Source organism: Pteronotus mesoamericanus, unplaced genomic scaffold (genome assembly GCF_021234165.1).
Source record: "Pteronotus mesoamericanus isolate MK-2021 breed Mesoamerican mustached bat unplaced genomic scaffold, CSHL_Meso_final contig_202, whole genome shotgun sequence".
NCBI classification, from domain to species: Eukaryota; Metazoa; Chordata; class Mammalia; order Chiroptera; family Mormoopidae; genus Pteronotus; species Pteronotus mesoamericanus.
This window is the reverse complement of record NW_026555086.1, coordinates 5,864,396-5,886,546: the sequence shown is the minus strand read 5'-3', so window position 1 is coordinate 5,886,546 and position 22,151 is coordinate 5,864,396. Positions and strand designations below refer to the sequence as shown.

The 22,151-nt window shown below is 42.6% G+C and overlaps 1 protein-coding gene across 1 annotated transcript in view; it reads right to left on the bottom strand.

The window, feature by feature from the left end:
- The window catches only part of FTO (FTO alpha-ketoglutarate dependent dioxygenase), a 314,012-nt gene that overhangs the window by 224,093 nt on the left and 67,768 nt on the right, over window positions 1-22,151 (bottom strand). Inside the window, exon 2 of the mRNA XM_054570344.1 lies at window positions 7,684-7,761. Coding sequence (XP_054426319.1) covers window positions 7,684-7,761 — 78 coding nt within the window. The remainder of the gene's footprint in view (window positions 1-7,683; window positions 7,762-22,151) is intronic.

Here is a 22,151-nt window from a genome sequence, read left to right as displayed (position 1 = left end):
CAACGCTACCTGGCAGGGCCCGCTCAGCCTCCAGGGCTCTTTCTCAAAGAAACCCCAGACTTCTTCATAAGAAGACCCCAAGAAGAAAAGCTTCCAGGTTGACAGAAGGCAGAGTTGCAAGTGTCTGGGCTGCGGGTGGGAAATAAAACTGAGCGCCCAGAGGCATGAGGGATCTTTCTGGGGGGCTGGAAATGTTCTAGAACTACCGAAAATTACTGACCGGTACAATTTCAAAAGCTGAATTTTATGGAATATAAACTGTACATGCTTACAGTTTATCAATAAACAGTTGTACAGAGAAAGACTGATGTATCTGCATATATAAAAATTTAAATTTTTGCATTAAAAAAATAATAAGATTAAAAGGCAAAAACTACCTGGAAAAAATATCTGCAATCTATATGGCAGAAATGGGCTTAAAATTCTTAATAAAGAACCACTCTAAATTTAAATAGATATATATACTTATAAAACTATACATGTATATCAATAGAAAAATTCACACAAATTAATATAGAAGGTGCTTCACTATGGAAAAAAAATTAACTGCACCCAAATCATAAAACTATAAATTAACATAATTCTATTAAATTCTATATAATTTAGCTTTGTCTATTAAATTTGCAAAAAATAAAATTCTATCATAGGAATACACGTTGTTGATAAGTGCAAATCGTATGTTCTGATAGCCCGCACTTAGAAAGCAAATTATTACAACCTGGCGTAGGGCCACTTGGACAAACATCTCTCAAAACCTCCCATGTTCATGTCTTTTCAGTTATTCTAAGAGTTTATCATAGGGAAATAGATAAATGTATCACGATTATACAGATATTCATCATACCTTGTTTTTCAGTGATTTGAAACTGAACACCAACGTGCCCAAGAGGAGTTTAGAAATACGGTGTATCATTCATGAGATGAAGTATTAGAGAAATGTAACTTAGAAGAATTTTTATATTGTTTTATGAAAAATGTAAATAAAAGAACTACTATTTTATTAGAAATTAGTATTAAGATACTTAGGCAATAAAATCCTAGTTTCATACAAAGAAAAAAATGTACATTTGTAAATAGTCACAGAAAAAAAAGATTTGGAGGAAAATAAGGCCAGAAGTTTATGGTGCTTAACTCTAGGGAATGAACTTGGGCATAATTTCAATTTTCTTCCGTAGATAGCTGTACATTTTTCAAATTGACAAAAAAAAAAAAATGTAAAATACTTTTTTAAAACAAAAAATCAGGGAAAAGATGTTGCACTCACATTTTCTTAATTTCATGACCTTTCTTATGTTTGCCAAGAGTTTGTTTTTGAAGACCCCAAATTTTCAAAATAACTTTTGGTACTATTAAAAACTGACTTGGAATATTGTTCAATGCTCTAGGAAATTCTGATCTGACTACAAGAAATATTAATACAAATAATAATAGTTAGCTGATATTGTCACTATCAAAAAATGCAAGAGAAAAGAACCTCAAATGTCAATGCCTTCTCTTAATATTTATGAAGTAGTTAGATTAGTGCCAGATACATAAAAGTGCCTGTAGAGTTTGTTAAATTTTTCTTTAAAGAGAACAGCAAGGTAACTCTGGAAAAGAAATGAACATTGAATAATTTAATATTAATTAATGCTGTCAAACAAGTAAGTTCACTTTCCATTTTGGACAGGTACACAGAGAACATCAGATACCGCACAATAATTTGGAACAGCTTTTGGCAGATTTCCAAATATGTTAAAAAAATTTTTTTCATTTGATCCTATTAACATTTTTCCAGGGAGTACACAGTCATGCAATTGTATTAACAGCTGTCTGGTCACACCATACATTTCTTGAGATCTACAAAAGAGTCTATGACATAAATGACTATATAGTTTAATAAGCACTTGAAAAGTTATTTTAGATATAAATTGCCAACATGCCAGGCCTTTATCAATGGTTGAAAGATGTGGAATTCTAGGTTCTCTGGAGCATAGGCTTTATTTTCTACCTATTTTAAACCATTATATAAAAATTCTACCCTTTCCTCTCGTATCAAGGGGTGCTTCTGAAAAAATTTCATCATACAGAGAAAGTCAGACATGGTGTTAAATGAGTAAGAAACCAGTTTACAGGTGGCTCACCTAAATGAAGCCCAATGGAACTTGAGCTTCAGTACAGTAAAATAAAATTTAAAATCTTCAAGTGACTTGGGAAATGCCCTTCATTTAAAAGCATTAGGATACATCAATTCATGGGAGTATATTTCTAATCTGACTGCTAATAAACTTTGCTGATAGCACTCTAGGAATTTGCACTATACCAGCGGTATTTTCTACATAATTTCCACTGCAAAATGCTTATGACTTTGCAGCCATTCCCTGACAGGTGAGCTATACACTTATTTGGCCCTGGGGTTTGGTGATGACCTGTGGTTTGCCACTAAGTGATACAAAGATGCATGTTCATTCATTCATTCACTCAGTAGTTCTTTTTACAAATTATTTAAAACGTACTGAATATCCATTATGTGCCAGACACTGTCTAAAGTATCATAAATAGGCATCTTACAATTTAACAGGATAGAGAGAAATATAAACTGACAATCAGCAAAAGACTTATCACAGTAGAAGTATGAATGTATTGCTTTGGGAGCATGAGACAAATAATTAGGAAGGGGATCTGCAAAACCTTCATTTATTGAATACATATAAGTTACTGAGTAAATCCTATATGCCAAGCACTAGGTACTGGGAAGACAAAGAGAGCAAACCTATATGCTCTCTAGGAGCTCATGTTTATACAGTATATAAATATGTCATCTATATAGCTCACTACATATATAGTATGTTATTTATTTAGCATGTGCTTGTTTATTTAGTAAAATACGTAGCATCTGCGATTGTACCAAGTGCTATGGAGAAACACGAAGCCAAGTCAGTCAGGTGGGAGCGTGGGTGTGAAGGCCGCCACTTTGCCCAGGATGGTCGACTGTCGGAGGGTCTCTCCGATGGAGACGCCTCACAGAGGACTGCAAGAAGCCGGGGAAGCAGCCTCCTGGGGACAGGGAGGGAGTTCCCGTCCAAGGAACACAGAGTGCAAAGCCCTCAGGGCAGGAGCCTGCTTGGTTTATTCCGGGCAGAGCAAGATCCCGGCGGGCGGGGTGGCGGGGCGGGCGGGGCCGGACAGGGGCAGCAGGAAATGTGAGGCCAGCAGCAGTCAGGAGCGCGGCCTGCAGTGCTTGGTCAGTGAATGGAAGGTCCTGGGCTTTTACTCCGAACAAGATGGGAAGCTACCGAAGGGCTAGCAAGAAGAGCCACCAGCTGACGCATGTTAGAAAGAGCGCTGCCGATGCTGTGTTAAAGCTGACTAGAGGTGGGGGGCGAGGGTAGAAGTTAGGGGGCTACTGCCTCTGTTGGAGAAAGAGATGACAGCAGCCTGGCTTCTGGGTAAGCGGCAGAGGAAGCGGGAAGTAGCCAGACTCACCATTTCTGGAGTGAGACAAGCGGGATTTCCCAGTAACTTTACAGAAGCGGTAGCACTGAAGCAAGGTCTGGGAGGGCTGGCAGGTGCTCGGCAGGCAGAAAAGGGGGTTCAGAAATCACAGGCACGGAGGCGTGAAGGATGGGAGAGGGCCCAACAGACTCAGGTGCGGCAAGAAACTCTGTGTGACAGGAATTCAAGGTTGGACCCAGAAATCAGATCAGAGAGGTAGCCTGAGGCCACAGAGTCGATGGCCTCAGAGGATATGCTGAGGAGCTGGAACTTGACCTTAGGCACAAGAGAGACCCAGCCAGCTGTATGAAGCAAGGAGTGACAGGTCAGGCATGCTTACAGGACCACGGCATTGGGGCGGGCACCAATGAGGAGGGTGATAAAACTCTGTTGGCGGAAGCAGATAACCGAGGGGCTAACCCGAGATGGAGTTGGTGGCACTGGGCCGGAGGGGGGATACTGGAGACATGGAACAGCCGGGGCCCAGTGCCTGAATGGGGGCAGAGGTCCTGGGCAGACGCTGGGGACAGCAAGGTTTAAATTTGAAGAATAAACAAGGCAAGAGCCCCTGGAGGAGGGGACGAACAGCGGGATTCCGTAAAACGGAGCCTGGGATAAGGCAGGCCGTGCCCTGCCACACCTGTGCTCTGACCCCTCCCGCGTCTACCCGGCTCTCAGAGTCACAGCTGGCGTTCTCGGCACGCAGAGCGAGTTCCTATGCAATCCGAGTTCCTACGCAACCCGGCCACCGCTCTCTGATCCTTTCTTCTCCTATGTTCCCAACTCTCACTTGGCTCCATGTATGACAGCCTTGGGTGCTGTCTGTCCTCAAACACACCTGAGGCACCTTGCTGTTCGCTGTGCCCAGAACATTCTCCCCACAGGTGCCTGCATGGCCTGCTGCAGCACCTCCGCGAGGCCTCTGTGCAAACGCCACCACCAGGAGGCCTCCACAACCGCCCTGTTGGCACCCCCACCTACGTGGTATTCCCGACTCCCCTCCCCGCTCCATGTATCTCCAGCTTTCCTCTGCCATTTCTCTTTTCTTTTTTCTTTTTTTTCACTTCTCTCTTTTTTTAATTTCCACTCCCTTTCCCCCGCTGCCCCACAATAAGCTCAAAGGAGGCAGGGATCTTGCTGTTTTTCACGACTTCATCTTTAGTACCAATAGCATTATCTGGCACAGCCTGGGGGGCCAACTACAGTTGTTTAAATAAGTAATTGATTAATATGAATCGGGTGGTGTTAGATGTACTCAGAAAACTTTCAGGTGGAGCCGCCCAGTAGACAGTTGGAATGGAGCCCAGCGCTGGGAGAGGGGGAGTGGAGGGAAAGCAGGGATGGAGGCCAGGGGTCCGGGCTTATAGGGGGAGTGGAAGGGAGGAACGCAGACATCCCAGGAGCCCCAAGAGATACAGGGGGAAAAAGTAGAGTAGTTCCAAGTTCAGGTCCCAGAACCAGCCAGCCTGGGCTCAAATCCTGGCCTTGACACTTCTCGCTTATAAATCTTGAACAAAGCTTTAAGCCTCTCTGGGCCTCAGTGTTTTCTTTCTTTCTTTTTTTTTTTTTTAAGACATTAAGCACTGTCCCTGGCACACTGAAAGGGCCAATAAGCAGACCCACCAAGTCTTGTTTGGCTGGCGGCTGGGCTGGCATGCCCGTGGCCAGGGCTCATTTTAGGGACCAAGTGGCAGGTCTGACCTGTCTATGTATCCATATCATTAAAAAGTACTTTCTTTTCACCTTTTAAGAGAACAGACTTACTTGCCTGCCGAAGGTTATGCTGATGCACTAAGCCTCCTTAGGAGGCGCACTTAAAGCGGTTAGGTGCTGGTGTCGGCCTTGCTATCGGCCTTGGAGGACTGAAAGGGAAGCCTTGCTCGTGGTTCCGTTTGCATTGCAGTTGCTTTCCTCCTCCAGCGTATGGCTGGCTCATGGCACAGCGGGCTGATAACCTCGGGTGTTTAATTTTTCGTGTACTACTTTCACAACACAAAAGCTGGAAGGGCTCAGCCGTTGCTTTACAGCAAAGTGTGTAACCATGCACTCGAAGGCTTATATCTAGGAAAATATTAGCAAGGACTTAAGAACGGATTGCATTTTCTGGGTTTGCCTGTTTTAAGGGTACTCCTTAAAATTACTTTTTCTCCCAATGACAAAAGAATACAGGGTCATGTACGATAACCTGGAAAACTAGAGAAACTCAAAGGAGAAAACCCTACCAACTCTGGGAGATAACATTTCTGCCTAAATCCTGCAAATCTTTCCAGATGCCGCCTCCCTGGAGAGGCGTGTGTGTGCGGAAGCAAAATTCAAGCCATATTAAACATTATTATAGAACTTGCTTTTTCAATTAATTAATGTGTGCATTCATTCAAGCAAACTAATTAAACACCTACTAGGTGCCAGGCACTGTATACACAGCACAGAGGACAAGGGAGACAAACACATATATCAAAAAAAAAAACCCATTATAATAAACTGAGAGAAGTATTAATAAAGGTATGTGCAACAGGAAGCAGAGCCAACCCTCTGGGCTACAGAAGTGTCAGAGAGGTGTCCTACAGGAAGTGATGTGTGGGCTGTTACAGACAATACACAAGTTCATCAAGGAAAGAAGAGGCATGTCAGCAGAGGAAGCAGCAGGAAGGCCCAACTATGAGACTGCACAGCCAGTCGGAGGTACCGCAAAAACCCCATGTGGGGAAACGGGGAATGAGATGGGGCGGGGGGGGGGGGGGGGGTCCTGGAAATGCAGGGGCCGGGCAGGGGCTGACATGCTCCGAGTTACGTCTGTTAGAAAATGCACTGTACACCTGAAACTAATACAAAATAATATAGGGTGTAAACTGAAATTGAAACATTCGATTTAAAAAAGAGAATGTACCATCACTTTAAGGATTAAGAAAGAGGGGCAGAGAGGAAAACTAGAGTCATCATCAAAGGGCTGACGAGGTGAAAGACAGTGAAGGTCTAAGGAGAACGGAGGTGAGAGGTGACGTCCGTCCTGGAACAGACAGTGACCTGGGGATAAAGTGGCCTGGATTCTAGCAAGGAGACTCCTTCTTTCCTCTTTTCCTTCCACAGTTATTGAGAATCTGCCATTAATGTGCGTGCCAGCCACTGCTGACACCAAGATGCCGTAGCCCAATTCTCAGACCCTGAGAGCTGATGTTTGCTTCGGCAAGGATGGTGACCACCTGCTGTTTCCTCTGGCCCAGCCTGCTTTCCCCTCCTTCTTTGGGGAACAGGACCCCAAAGGACAGTTCTCCTTGGGGAAAACCATCCACCTCTGACCCACAGTTCACGCAGCTTGAGGGGGACGCTCACATTCCCATTCTGCTTCAAGATCAGGTCCACAGACCAGGCCAGGCAAACGAGGGCACCTCGCTACACACGGTTGGTTGGGAGGCAAGCCTATGAGTCTAAACAGGCTGACAAGATCAATGCCGGGAGAGTCAAAGAGAACCAGGGAAAAAGGTACCACTGCACTCTTCTAAGACCCCATGTGCTGAAGACCACGTCCCCCTTGGGCTGTCCGAGCCCTCCTCTGCTGCCCGGCGAGAGCCCCCCCGGCAGGAAGGCCAACCCACAAAACAGAGAGAAACAGTCATCAGATGACATCCTTGGAGAAGATGGTTTCAGCCAGGTCCTCCTGGACATCTCAGGTGAGTCAGTAAATTCCCTTTTTCTTCCACAAGGAGTTTCTTTGGGGTTTTGCCGCGTGTGATGGAAAGAGGGCTGACTGATCCAGGGAGAGAGCCGCGGAATCCCGTAACCGCAGCGCAGTGTGAGGGGGACAAGGCAGGTGCTGACGAGGCGCAAGCAGCACAGACGAGAGGCAGCTAAGCCTGTGTGTGGGCAAGGTAGGTCAAGGCAACCTCCACAGAGGAGGCGATGTTTACGTGAAGTCTTGAAGAATCAGCCATCTGGAAAATGGATATTCTATGCGGAAGAAACCGCAGGAGCAGAGACGAGGAAGCAGGGAAAAATCAGGCCTCTGCTCGCTGTGCTCACGCACGAAATTCACAGCAGAAAGCAGACTGTGAAGTGCTGGGTGCCCTCTGTGGGCCACGAGGCGTGCGGGACGACCGACTCAGACCCTGTCGCTTCCCATTTAACCTCTCTGGGCTGCGGGTGCTTCACAGGGAAACTCAGGGAGACCAGAACAAGCCACTACCAGCTGACAGGGGTATCAGAAGGCCTTACCTGCTGATAGAATTCGTCATCTTTGGGGGTCAGATAAGGAAGCCACGTGTCTTCAAGCTCTTCAAGAAGCTTCAGTTTCTGTATAAAAATAATAATTATAGGTGACTGACCTTAAAATGACCCAAAATACAAGACCCTCCCTTATTTTTCCAATATAAGAGAGAGAATACTAAAATAACAAAAATTTGAGCCAACTTGAATGTCTGTACTTTTACAGAGAAACGAGTTGAATGCCAATTATCAATTGTGGTAATGTCATTACATACACTTAAGTTACACATTGTCTAAAGCATTAGTTTAGAAATAACGATTTTATTCACTGTCACATTTCATGAAACAATTTAACTCCTGACATGTGTCTTCGACATCAGGGTCCTTTTCGTCGCCAGTGTCCTTCTGAGTCACCCAGTGCAGTTTTTCAGAGCGACTCCCGCTGTCTGTAAGAACCGCTGGAGACACAGCAGTGCCTGAGCCCTTCCACGACCCGGCACTGGAAACACCGCGCCAAGCTCCCGTTACCTACATGCATAACAACGGGGCATCTGGAATATTTATTCATCCGGTCAATTTTTATTGGCTGTCACATCCACTTCCATTATTACTTTCTAAAGTTGATCTTTCACCTCTAGAATAATTATCAGCTCTGTGTTAAGCACCGTTGCTTCTCTTCTTTTCCAATTTTATGAAGAACTCTTTTTAAACAGCGGTGGCTTGCAATGTCTGAAGTCATTTCGGAATACAGGGTCTTCCCAAATACAGGATGGCCCCACCTTCCAAAGGTTCGCATTACGACACTTCACTTCTACAAAGACCTATTACGTTCGCACCTGTAGTCACTAATCAAAACAAATCCAAAGCGGATTTTTGTTTTTTCCAAAAGAAAATGAAACTACTGTTCAGCATCTGCTCCGCAGTGAGCTGTTACAGAGGCAGCGGCACCCCACGAGGAGATCTCGGCATCGAGCCACCTTAACTTTGAACTGCCCATGAGCATCCCTGCTTTATCTCAACTTGCTTTGCTGAGATGTGCCCAAGGTATCAGAAAATCCCAAGACTGCTCGTAAGGGTACTCCGTTGATCATAGAACTGAACGTAGTTAGTGTTTTGATTGTGGAGAACGAAATAATGACATTGTGCGTGCACTGAACTTGCCTGCCTCCACCATTTGCACTATTTACATGCAGAGAGCCAGAATCGTGGAAGCTGCCGTGAAAAGTTACTAATGGTTCTACTAGTAGCAAAGTGGTCTCTTCTGGTCGGCACCCAGTAGTGGAGAAAACAGAAAGTCCATTGCTTGAGTGGACGGATGGATATGCACAGCGTGGGGTTCCATTATCTTACACTTAAGGAGAAATCAGTCAGTCTTTTTAATAAGTGAAACGACACGGTACTTACATTATTTCTACTGTATACAGACTGTGTGTTTACCATATCATTCCTCCTTTTAGTACACACTAGGGTATTTTAGGTTTTATGTGTTATTTGGTATGATTCAGTAGATTTTTTGGGGGGGGGGTCTGGGAATGCTCAAAAATGTTTCCATATAAATTAATGCAATTGCTTCTTCACTTTCCACCATTTCAGCTTATGAAGGGCTTCACTGGAACACTCTCCTTTTGGATAGCGGGCTACCTATGGCACCATGCTGCTCAAACAAAATAAGAGGACCCTGGGGATAAAGTCCTTTCTAAGGAATCAAATACATATAAGGTGATGCCCTCCTTCCAAGGGTTTATTGTTCAAAGAATATGTGGCCTTATATCTAAACAATATGGTGCACGCGCATGATATATAAATGGCATATGTGTGTTTACACAGACACACCTACACATAGAAATTATCTATACACCATAGAAATTTTCTAAACAAAAAAGTCCAGAAATGGCTCTAGCTGGTGTGGCTCAGTGGACTGAGTGTGGCCTGTGAACCAAAGGGTCACCAGTTCGATTCCCAGTCAGGGTGCAAGCCTGAGTTGTGGACCAGGTCTCCGGTGGGGGCACATGAGAGACAACCACACATTGATGTTTCTCTCCCTCTCTTTCTCCCTACCTTCCCCTCTCTAAAAATAAATACATAAAATCTTTAAAAAACAAAGAAAAAGAAAAAGACCAGAAATGGCAGAAAGCACTGCCTTTGATTGAAACTGTGATACAATGCACTTGCAGGCTGCTGTCAGCCACGGAAGCTCCTTGATAAGAATGAGGAAACGGGCAGCCCTGCTCCATAGGGCCCGGCGGCCCCGTGAACACAGTCTGGATTCGAGCCCCCACTTGCTCTGAGGAGCTGTGTCATTATGCAGTGAAGAACCTGCTCAACCAGACCGGGAGCCCTGGGTACTCTCCCTCCGCCCCAGCAGAGCAGCCTTCTCTGACAAAAGCGCCGCAGAGTGGCCCAGAGCAACCTCTGGGCAGAGCTCAAGTTCTTTCTGGGACTTTCATGTAATTACCCACAGTGAATGAAGGAAAAAAAGGGAGTAGAAATACAGTCACCAGTTGACCTAAGAGAGACAAAATAGTAAACTTTACTCTAATACAACGTTCTAGTCTGTTTATTGAGTGAAAGCTTTCTGTTTTGACTACAGGGATTTTCTCTCTATAATAACATCGGCTCACCAGTTAAACTACGAACAGTTTTCCTCTACGAAGGACCTATGCTACTAATGCCAATTCTTTGTTTAGGTAAATCATTGGTTCGGTGGCTTATTTGCTTTCAACATTAGCCATTACTTGGGACATAGAAAGAACTAATGATATTTCCATGATTTTCCTTGCACATTTCTGCACTCCATCACGAATTTAATCAGAATCTGTATTTCAATGTTCACACCAAGCTCAGGAAAGCCTACATTTTCCTATGAACCTTTACTGGTCCTTTTTATAGGAAGAATATTTTAAAAAGCTCTTTGGGATTTATTGGGAAGTAAGAGGCAAAGGACGGAACACCCGCTTGTATCTGCATGCAGACACACAAAGGACAGCGACGGACTATCCCAGTGGTGATCTGCGGGGGAGGAGGCGGGAAACGAGTAAAGCGGACAGCGGTGGGGCAAGACCCCTCAAAATATCCCCCCTTGTATGGCTTTGATTTTGAACTGCGTATATATGCCTATTCAACATATTACCTAATATCAACTCAAACGCATTATCCATTAATTTTTAACATGCAATTCAGTACACAGATGAAGGTGACGTGATTTTTGGCTTAGTTTTAGAAAGCACATACTTTTCTGATGTACAATGAAGTATTTGGGGGGTAAACCATTGCAGACACAGAGGGAAGAGGGGAAAAAACACAGCTGTGACAATTTCTTTTTTGTCACATGCCAGCCAACTGGCAACCACACACAACATCCAAATGCACTCGGAGCAGAGTAGGCGCTGCCCACGTTTGACTGCCAGGCCTGGCCCCTCAGCCTGGGGCACAGACCAACCCAAACAGCTGGACCCGCTGCTCAGGGCTTTGCACACACAGCTCTGCACACACAGCTCTGCTGCTGCGCTCACGTCAAGCACATCAAGCTGCTCACAAATGCCACACAGAAAGCCAGAGAGGGCGTGACAGCTCGGGCCTCCCACCCGGCAGGACAAGCGTTTGAAGACCCTTACATGGCGCCTATGCCCCTTGCCGGAACTCCTGCAGGGAAGGGGGACCCAGGCACGAGACATGAAGTAAAACAAAGGAGTTATGTGAGACGGTGGAGGTGCTAGCTAACCTTATCGTGGTAATCACTTCCCTACACATACATGGGTCAAAGTATCACGATGTTGCAGTATATGTCGATTATATCTCAGTAAAGCTGGGTAGGTGGGTGGGGCAGGTGGGAATGTTCTCCAACAAAACCAAATTAAATTAAACATCAATAAGAGAAATGTATCTCAAAACTCCCCAAATATTTGGAAACTAAACAATCCACTTCTGAATAACCCATGGGTCAAAGAAGAAAACAAACAAGAAATCAGAAAGTTTTAAATTGAATAAAAATGAACACAAAACATTTAAAAATTTCTAGGTTGCAGCCACAGCACTATTTACAGGGAAATGTATAACACTGATGCCTATACTAAAAAAGAAAAATGATTTCAAATCAATGAGCTCAGTTTCCACCTGAAGAAAATGAAAAAAAGAGGAGCAAATGAAACACAAAGTAAATAGATGAAAGAAAATTATAAAAGATCTGAGTAGAAATCAATAAAAGAGAAAGCACAAAAGTAAAGAAAATCAATGAAGCCAGAAGCTACTTCTTTGAGAAATTTAAAATCTCTAGCCAGATTGATAAGGGAAAAAACAAAACAAAACAGAAAACCACTAAAGGTTCAACATACTAAAAGGATAATAAGGGGGCATTATGAACTTTATACCAACAAATTGTAGAACTTGGACGAAATAGAAAAAACTTCCTTGAAAGACACAAATTATCTCAAGAAAAAGATAACCTGAATAGCCCTATATTTAATAATGAAATGGAATTTGTATTTTAAAAACTTCCCACAGAGAAAACTCCAAGCACAAAACCTTCGCTATTGAATTCTACCAAACATTTAAGAAAGATATATCAATTCTACACAAACTCACAGAAAATTAATGAAATGCAATCCCCAAGCCAAGCAGAATTATTACAATAAAATTACAGACCAATATCCCCTTAAGAATATGAATACACAAATTATTAACAAATTTTAGCAAATTGAATCCATCAACACATAGAAAGGACAATACATCATGACCAAGTATTATCCCAGAAATGCCAGGGTGGTTTAACATTTGGAAATCGACACAATTTATCATAGTATCAGGCTAAGAGAGAAAAACCATATGCTCATCTGAACTGATGCAGTAAGAACATCAGTCAATACCCCGCATCAATCCTGTTAAACACACTCAGTGAGCTAGAGAACTTCTTCAACCTGATAAATGAGCCAGTGAAAACCATAAAGGTAACATCATACCTAGTGATGAAAGCCAGGATGACTTCATTGCACAGCCAGTAAAGAAGCAAAGATGCCAGCTGTCACCCCTATATCTGAGATGGCACCAAAGGTTCTGGGCAGTGTAATGTGGCCAGAAAAAGAAATGAAAGGCAGCCAGACTAGGGAAAAATACAGGATAGATAAAACTGTCTTTATTTGCATATAGGCATCTGTATATAAAATTCTACAGGATCTACAAAAAAGCTACTAGAACTAGTACATTCAGCAAGATTGCAGTATATAATCTACAGGACAGCAAGGTTGCAAGGTCAATATACAAAAATCAGGTATTTCTACCAACCTGAAATTAAACTTCTTAAGAATACCATAAATAATGACATCAAAAACTATAAAGGACTTATGGATAAATCTGATAAAAGATTTTCTAGACTTATATTTTTTAATCCCCATAAATCATTGCTGAAAGAAATTGAAGCTCTAAGTAAATGGAGAGAGAGAGAGTGTTTATGAGTCTAAAGACTCGGTGTCACATTGTCCCCAAATTGATGCATTCCCGATCCAAGATCCCTGCAGTCTTTTTTTTGTAAAAATTGGCACACTACTAAAATTCATATAAACATGCCAAGACCTAAAATGGCCAAACAACTTTGCAAAAGAAGAATAAAGTTGAAAGGCTTCACTCTAAAGTGAAGATATTCTAAAACTACAGAAATCAAGACAATGTGGTACTGGCATAAAAGTAGACAAATACATAAATGAAGAAAATATAATCCAAAAATAGACCTATCTATTTGTGATCATTTGATTTTTGACAAAGATTCAAAGTTAATTCAATGGAGAAAGAAATTCTTTTCAGCAAATACTACTCAAAGAATTAGATAGCCCTAGTTTTTAATTTAATCCACACCTCATACCATCCATAAAATTAACTCTAAACGAATGAATGCAAAACCTAACAATAAATATAAGTATAAAAGCTCAACTATAATACTAGCGGAAGAAAACAGAAAATTCTTTGAGTCTTTAGGTAAGGCAAGGCAAAGTTTTCTTAGATATGAAACCAAAAGCACTAGCCATAAAAGATGAACAGGTGATAAACTTCATCAAATTGAAGGACTTCTATTCTCAAAACTCTCAACACCAGAAACTCTTAAACACTGCTCTCATGAAAATAAAGTGGTCCAACCACTTTTGAAGACAACCTGCTAATATCTTAAAAGGGTAAGATATATACCTACAACTGACAGTTTATATCCATACAAAAATGTGCATATAAATGCTCACAGCAGCTGTATTTGCAATTGTCAACAGTTGGAAACAACCCAAATGTTCACCAAGTGAACAGAAAAAAATTGTAGCATATTGGAAAAAAAGAAAAAGAAATTGTGGTAAAGCAATACAAAGTGTCACTACTCAGCAATAAAAAAGAACGAGTTATGGATATACACAACATTAATGAATTTTAAAGTCATTATGCTGAATGAAGAAAGGCAGGCCAAAACAAAAAGTACATACTGTTTTATTGCATTTATGCAAATTAATCAGTAGTGACAAATGGCAATTAGTGGTTGCCTCGGGCCAGGGTTAGAGGAAGAGGGAAGTATTACTAAGAGGCACAAAGAAACTGCGGGTGTAACGAATATGTAAGGTACCTGGCTTTTGATGGTAGTTTAACAAGTACATACACATGTCCCAACTTAACAAGCTGTACAATTTAAATATGTACCGTTTATGGTATGTCAATTATACCAATAAAGCTGTTCTGAAAACAGGGCATGGGGAAAGTGAGGATTCCCTGAATATGGTGTGTCTCGCCCGCAGAAACGGCCCTGCTGCACTCAGAGCACAGCCGTTTGATTACTCTTCAGTTTCTTTCATTGCGTGGTCAGACTTTTTACTACTTCTTAGGGCGACCTGAGTAATGTATATTTTTTTAGATATGTACCTGTTTCATCTGTTCTCAAATGTATCATATTTTCTTATTATTCTTCGAAACCAGTGATACCAATAGTGTGTCTTCTTTTGAGTCCCTAATAATTGTATCGCACATGGCTTTCCTCCTCTTTCTCACATTCTCATTAGCTGTTGTTACCCAGAGTGTTAGTTTTGTATTCACTGTAAAATAAAAAGTATTTTAAACCAATGATTAAGTGAATCTCCCAATGCATTTTATCAACGTCTACGTTCATCCTTGTTTCTTGTAATAAAAACCTTCATTCTGAGTTCACTTTTCTTCTTGCTAAATTAGAGCATTTAACAGTTTTCCTAGTGAGAGCCTATGGATAGTAACTCTCTAGTCTTTTTTATCACTGAAAATATCTACAGTTTTTCCTTATTCCTGAATCAAAGACTGCCTGGGTTTTAAATATTAAAATTAACTGTAATCTTCCCTTGGTTCTTTGAAGACTTTATTCCCCAGCCTTCTAGCATCTGTTGTTAGTAATAGGAATCTTTCCTCTGCATTTTTATGTCTTAAGTCTCTTCAGGACTTTTTTCTTTATATCCCTAATATTCTACAGTATCAACATGATGGTACTACTAAAGTATCTGAGGACTCATGTCTTTTTTAAATAAAGAAAAAGGTCGTAGTTCTTCAAATTTCTCTTCTCCATCATGATCTTCATTCTCTTTTGCTGAAACTCCTGTCAGGCATGTTAGAACCTCTCAATCTACCTTCCAAGCCTCTTAAATGTTCTCTCTCTTTTTAAGTTTTTGTCTCTTTAAGCTCCATCCTGCCTGAATGCCTCAGTACTCTGTTCCAATTCACCAATTCTCTTTTTACGTGTGTCAGGTCTGAAGTTCATCCCATCTGTTGAGTTTATTATTTCTATGACCATACTTTTTATTTCCAAAATTCTGGAAATTTTTGGAGCATTCCAAAATGGAAATTCATATTTTTGGAGCATTTTTAAATCTCATTTTTATCAGTGGGATGTCTGGACTTATCCCTTTGAATTTCCTGAACATGCTTATTTTAGTCTTTGACCAACTTCTCTATAAAATTAAGTTCACCTGGAATGATCTTTTGTTCTCATTGTTGTTTCCGTTAGCTATCTTTACTAGCATTTACTTTCTTCAAGCATTCTCGTATTTTGTGTGGAAGGCTCACCCTGAGTGAACGGCTTTCTTGTCTTTGCTTTGCCCGCCTCCTCTCTCTCCCCCTGTGCTCGCCTGCCCCTCCAGAGTGGGTCTGTAGTCTCTGTACCAGGAGCCCTCCACCGCCAGTCCTGGAGCGCCTCATTAAGTGGTGATGCGAAGCATCACGCCCTCCCCCACCCCACTACTCCACAACCAATCAGACTAATTCATTCTCTATTCTTGAAGGTTTATCTCTCTTATCCCACCCCCTCGAGACCCCTATCTCCATATAAGCCTGTCCTGCACAGGGACGACGTGGTCTCTTAGCCTCCCTTTAGTACGAGTCCGACTTCACCTCCACCCTTGGCCTTCTGCGGCTGGCCTACCTCTGCCCTCTCATCTGCAGTGGGGAACTTCTAGTCCCTATGATCCTGTAGGACCCGAACTCACAACTGCTACCTTTTGTTCCCACGCTCAGAGATCCTGTAGGACCGTGGCACTGACCCAGCTTACCCCTCACGCTGTCCCTGTTCGAGGTTCGAGTCCACAGCAGTGTCTTGCCTGTGAGCCCGGGTAGGACTCTTTTCTTATCTTTTATCCTTTTAATGTGTCATCTGTCACTGATATATGTATTTGGAGCAAAAGGCACATACAAACTCTGAGCTTACCATCTGACAAGAAGGCAGAGATGATTTTCTGTGATAAAAATTCTTAGCAAGAGATTCACTAGGTCAAAAGGCACGCTTTGTTAAGACTGTCGATTCATACCGTGAGACTGCCCTCCAGGAAAACGGTATCCATTTCATCCCCATCGGCAGACAATACCCATTTCTTCATACACGCAACACACCCATTCGTATCAAACTTTGAAATCTCTGGCAAGTTGATAAATGAAAAAACAAGTTCCCTCGAATCTACACTTCTTTGATTGTTAATCAGATCTTGAGTAACTTTTCATACATTAACTGCCACTTGCGGTAGCTCTTCTGTGCAATTCCTGTCATGTCTTCTGTCTCTTTTTTTTTCCCTTTGGCAGGGATATTTATCTTATCCTGTCTTAAATCTAACAATCTATACTTTGCTTCCATATAAAGACAACAAATCTGGGGTTTTATGCAATTTGATTAGAATTCTCTTCATTTCTTCTTCATTCTTTTATTCTGAGCAACTTTTCAACAAATTAATTTGCTCCGAAGGGAGGTCACACCTCTTGCATCAAGCTGGCACTGAGATTTCCAGGACTTCCAGACTGCCTCCCTCAGACAGCACCTTCCACTGTAGCTCACTCTTTCCCAAGCACCCCCAAAGTTAGCCATAGCATTCTATGTCCTCATATATTACTCTTTCAAAGGAAAATTTTTTAACTAAGTGAAACACAGGTACGAAGTATATACTTTAGCTCTTCATACAGTAATTTGAATATCAAAGACACCAGCTTTATATTAAGTTCTTACTTAAAATCATCAAATTTAAGAATGTAGCCCAAGTTTCAAAAGGAAAAGCAAGTTTCCTGAAAAGAAAAATGTCTATTATGGAAAGCAGCTAATTAAACAGGTTCTAAAAAGAAGTAAAGGTTTATAGAAAGGACTGACGCTTTGGGGGAAAAGGCAGTTTCCACATCTGAATAATTTGATACGCAATACGTATCTTTAACAAAATAAAACCAAGTTGGATTCTTTACTCAGGGATAATGACTTGGAACAATTCTAACATCTTGTGGCTTCATTTGGAGCAACTGCCTTGTTAACTAGAATTTCCTTGAGCCACCTCCAAGTATTCGACTAAAAACAGAGATAATCACTTACCCAAGATTCTTCTTCACAGTCACAATACTGCCCATAATATTGTAAATGAATACAAGAGCGAGGGCAGTAGCATTCCAAACCATAAAAGAGAGATAACAGATTAATTAAAACTCCTTCAGTGCTACTGCACTTGCCTTCTTGCTCCAAGGACCTAATAATGCACCCCTCACCTTTCCAAGAGGAAAAAACTCTCTCTTCTTGGCCACACACACCTGTTTAGATGAAAAAGTCAAATTCTCTCAGTCACACTGCAATCTTCAAGGAACTTTCCACCGTGTAAGTTTGCACCTTTGTGGTCTACTCGAAGGTCAGAGGACGGAGCTCTTTGAGATCCCACCCTGTGTCCTGCCCAGCTTAGCACTAGCCTCATCAAACCAACCCACCTTCCTGCTAGCAGGCCAATGGCAAATAACAACACCAGAGACCAGGAGGATCTGTGACTCCTTTGTCATTTTACAAAGCTGTAACCATTAAACCGTGATCAAACAACCTGCCATGGGAAAGCAGATGAACATGATGTTGCAGCAATGACATCAGCAAGTGACCTCAGTGACTGTCCATTTAATAATCCTGCGCTCTCGACTGTCCCTCCCTGGCTCTCTGCTGCTTCCACAGCAGTCGCTGCATAATCAGACATTAAATACTCCCACTTGTGTAGCCACAACTGCATTATACAAGGCATGATGCGTTACTTTAAAAACAACAAAGCTCTCTTCACTGCAGACACAGCTCTCACACCTTTGAGTTTTGCCTAGCTGCAATGAAAAGTTAAAGAAAAATGCCTGGAAGAATAAGTTATTTAATAACCACATTAGAAGTTTATAATACAAAGTAGATGCGTCTTTTTGTTTTCATTTATTCATGCCCAGGGTTCCAGAAAATCAATGCACACTCTTTATTACTGCAATTTCTTGATTGAGGCATTGCATAAAACTCCGTAACTTCACCAGCAGGTGTTTGATCTTATTTCAATATGTGCATTTTATGTTCTCAAGTTCCCTCTTCTAATTCTATCACTAATGAAAAATTACGCATGTTGGCTTGTCTGATAAAAAGTGAGTAATAATCCTAATTTATTTATTCTTCAAATATGCCAAGGCTTGCCATCTAACCTATCACGTGTTTAATTTCATTATGCTGGAAAATACAGCACTCCAACCTGAGATGTAATATCCAGGAGACCAGGCTTTCCACTTAGCAGTTCGTATTTTAACTGCAGGTGTGCAGCTACCTCTCTAAGTGGCCTCCAACCCCAAGGAAAATGGTGAGAGGGCACAGCCTAAAATGATGGTGAAGAGCGTCAGCTCCAGAATCAGACCTTACAGGTTCAAGTCCTGCCTCTGCTAATTACTAGCTGTGGAACCTTGAGGAAGTTACTTAACTTTCCTGGGCCTCGGTTTCCCATCTATAAAATAGACCCAGTGATCATACCTACCTCACAGGGCTGTTAGGAAGATTAAATGAAAGGGTCAAAAGACCAATGTGTGCCTTTGCAATTCCTGTTACAAACCAAACACTATGAAGGGTACCAGACACTTTATTTCAGTATAGGTGTTAATAAAATTTTGAAATAGACTAAAAAGACTAACAGCGTGTCTGACTTCGTGGTCCGCTCCCTTCCTGCCTTCCCCGGGTCCTTTCCAGTCCTCACCGCTCGGTTTTATTTACGTCACTGAGCCGCCTCTCCCCCTCCAAGGTCTGCACTCTTCATCCTTTCTGCTTCTCTTCTCAGACTTCGACAATAGTTGGGCCTCCTTAAAAGTAACTAATTAACTAATTCAGGATTTAACGCTCCCTTGGATTTCCCTACTTCCCACTGCAGCTGCCAGCATCCCATTAAGTCCCTCCTTTCCCCGCCCAGCTTCCCGGAGAACAATTCAAGATAAATGCCCAGAATCGCTGCTCTCTTAGTGCCCTGGCCCCTCCTATGACCGGGTTTCTGCCGATGTCATTTGAATCGAACCGTTCTCCCCAAAGTCAACGGCCAACTCCAGTTGCCAAAACACCGCCAGCCTCTTGGTCACTGGGGCACCGGGGGAGCTGCGTCACTTTCTCAGAATCCTCATGGCCCCCGTTTCTAGAGCACCCTCCCCCTTTTATGCCTCTAGCCTGTGCTCCCTCCTTCTCGGTCTCCGAGAGGAAGGTCTTTCTACCTCCCCTGCCCTTCCTCCTCCTCTCGCTTTAGAGAGCCACTTCCTCTAGGCAGCCTCATCCCCAGGCAACGGGCCCCTTACGGAGAACTCGCAAAGCCTCATCGCCAGCCCCAACCTGCCTGTAAACCTGTCTCCAGGACACTGCAACACCGAAGCCCCCACCAGCACCCGGGATTCAGCAAGCCCAGAATCGAAGTTAACACTTGCCTTCCCTAACTTCCTGAAGTCCATTTCTCCTGTTTTCAATCTTACATTAATGGCATCGCCAGTCAGACGAAAACTGTCCTAGTCCCCTGCCTCTTCTCACTCACTTCATATTGCCTGACTGGAATGAGGCGCGTTCATCTACGCCAACTCTTTTTTTTTTTTTAATTTCTTTTTTTATTGTGTATTCTAATATAGTTGTTCCAGGCTTTTGCCCTTTCCCCCCTCCCTCCAGCCCACCCGCTCACCCACAGTCCTCCCCTCTCCGGCGTCCATGTTGAGGGGTCATTCGTACCTGTTCTTTGATATGCTCGCTCTTTTAACCATCACTACACTCTTACGAGGATGAGGCAGATATCATTATCCCCATTTTGTTTTTACTTTAATGAAGTGAAAACCAAGGCAGATAAAATACCTGGTTCAAGATCACGAAGCTAGAAAATGACAGAGCTGGGAGTTGCATTCATATGCTTTTATTTACAAAGCCCAGATCGCACCTTACAGCACACACCAGGGGAAGGGGGGGTTGTTTAACAGTAAAGGCAAACATTCTAGCCACTGCCTCCATGGAAAGCTGGGTCCTAAAGACACAACACTGATCGTGACAGATACATCAAGAGAGATATTCCTGCCTTCATGGAACTCAACATGTGGTATAAGCATCAGACAGATTAAACAAGCTATTCTCAAACTAGGGAAGTTCTAGGATACAGAAAGTAAAGAGCAATACTATGGCACCCAACTTCCAGGACAGGACAGGGAGGTCTTGGGGAAGGCTTTCCAGAAGGAAAGAGTCCAAGGTGAGAGCTGAAACACCGGTAGGTAGATGTGAGCCAAGCAGAGGGAAAGAGGGTCCAAGGGGTCGAGAGATACTATCTCACAAGCATTAGGAAGGCCATTGCCAAAAAAAGAGAAAAAAGAAAACAAAGGTAACACGTGTTGGATGGATGTGGCGTACGCTGTTGATGAGAATATAAAATGGTGCAGTCACCACAGCGCAGTCTGTCTTCAAAAGACTGAAGATTCAGTTACCATATTGTCCAGCAATTCCATTTCTATATATATACCGTGTGCAATGACAACTGGGTCTCAAGGAGACATGTGCATTATTCACGACAGCCAAAAGGGAGACTCAACCCACCTGCCCATCAACAGATGAATGGATAAGCAAAATGGGGAGTATTCCTGCAACAGAATGTAATTCATCCTGTGAAAGGAAATGATGACACATACTGTAACATAGATGAACCTTGAAGAACACTATACTAGGTGAAATAAGCCAGTCATCAAAGGAAAATTACTGATTCCACTTATGTGAGGGGCCAAATATAGTCTAATTCATAGAAGCAGAAAGTAGAAGGCTGGTTGCCCGAGGCTGGAAAGAAGGAGGCACGGGGAGTTATTGTTTAATGGGGACAGAGTTTCACTTTGGGATTAACACGTTCAGGAGCTGGATGGTGTGATGCTTCTATGACACAGGAAGCAAAGACTGGCGTGCCAATATTAATGTACTTAATGCCACTGAAATGTACACATAAAGCGGTTAAGATGGTGTTGTGTGATGTCTATTTTACGGCAGTTTTTTCTTTAAAATATGCATTCCAGACACTATAAACAGTAATGTGTGACGGTCAAAGACCAAAAACGAAGAAGTCGAAGTAGAAGAAGAAGAAAAGGAAGAAGACAACGAAGCACCTGAAAGAAATCAAGAAGTTCAGAAAGTCTGGGGAGAAAAGACCACTTACACGCGCAGTTGACATGTGCTCTAAACTACACATGACCTTACACGTCTGAGGCCACACACTGTTCTCCAAACAGAGTAGCCCACGTATGATTGTTTGGCATCATGCAATGGGACCAGAAAAAATGTTAACAACTGCCTAATCAGAAATGAGAGCCTCCCCGAGCTTCAGAGTTAGGAAACCTTCATCAGATCCTGAGAGCTCTGTCGAGTTTTCCTAGGCTGAGGGTGCGGTGCAATCTTAACATTGAGTTTAAACCACAAAGAGTCTGAGGGATCCATGACAGCTCTCCGAAAACACATGCAGGACTTGTTGGTTTTGGAGGACGACCTAGCTCATTAGGGAAAAAATACTGTTTTTGCCTGCGTGCCCTGAGTATTTTGTGGATCTCGAGCTCATGTTGCAGGTCATTACAGAGCTGCTGGTTAGATGATACATGAGGTTATGCCAACGGTTCCGTTCCCAGGGTCTCCCTCTCATCCACAAAAGTCCCTCCAGGCTAAAATCTGGCACACGCAGTCCTTGCTCAGAGAAACTTCTTTATATTTGCATGTATGT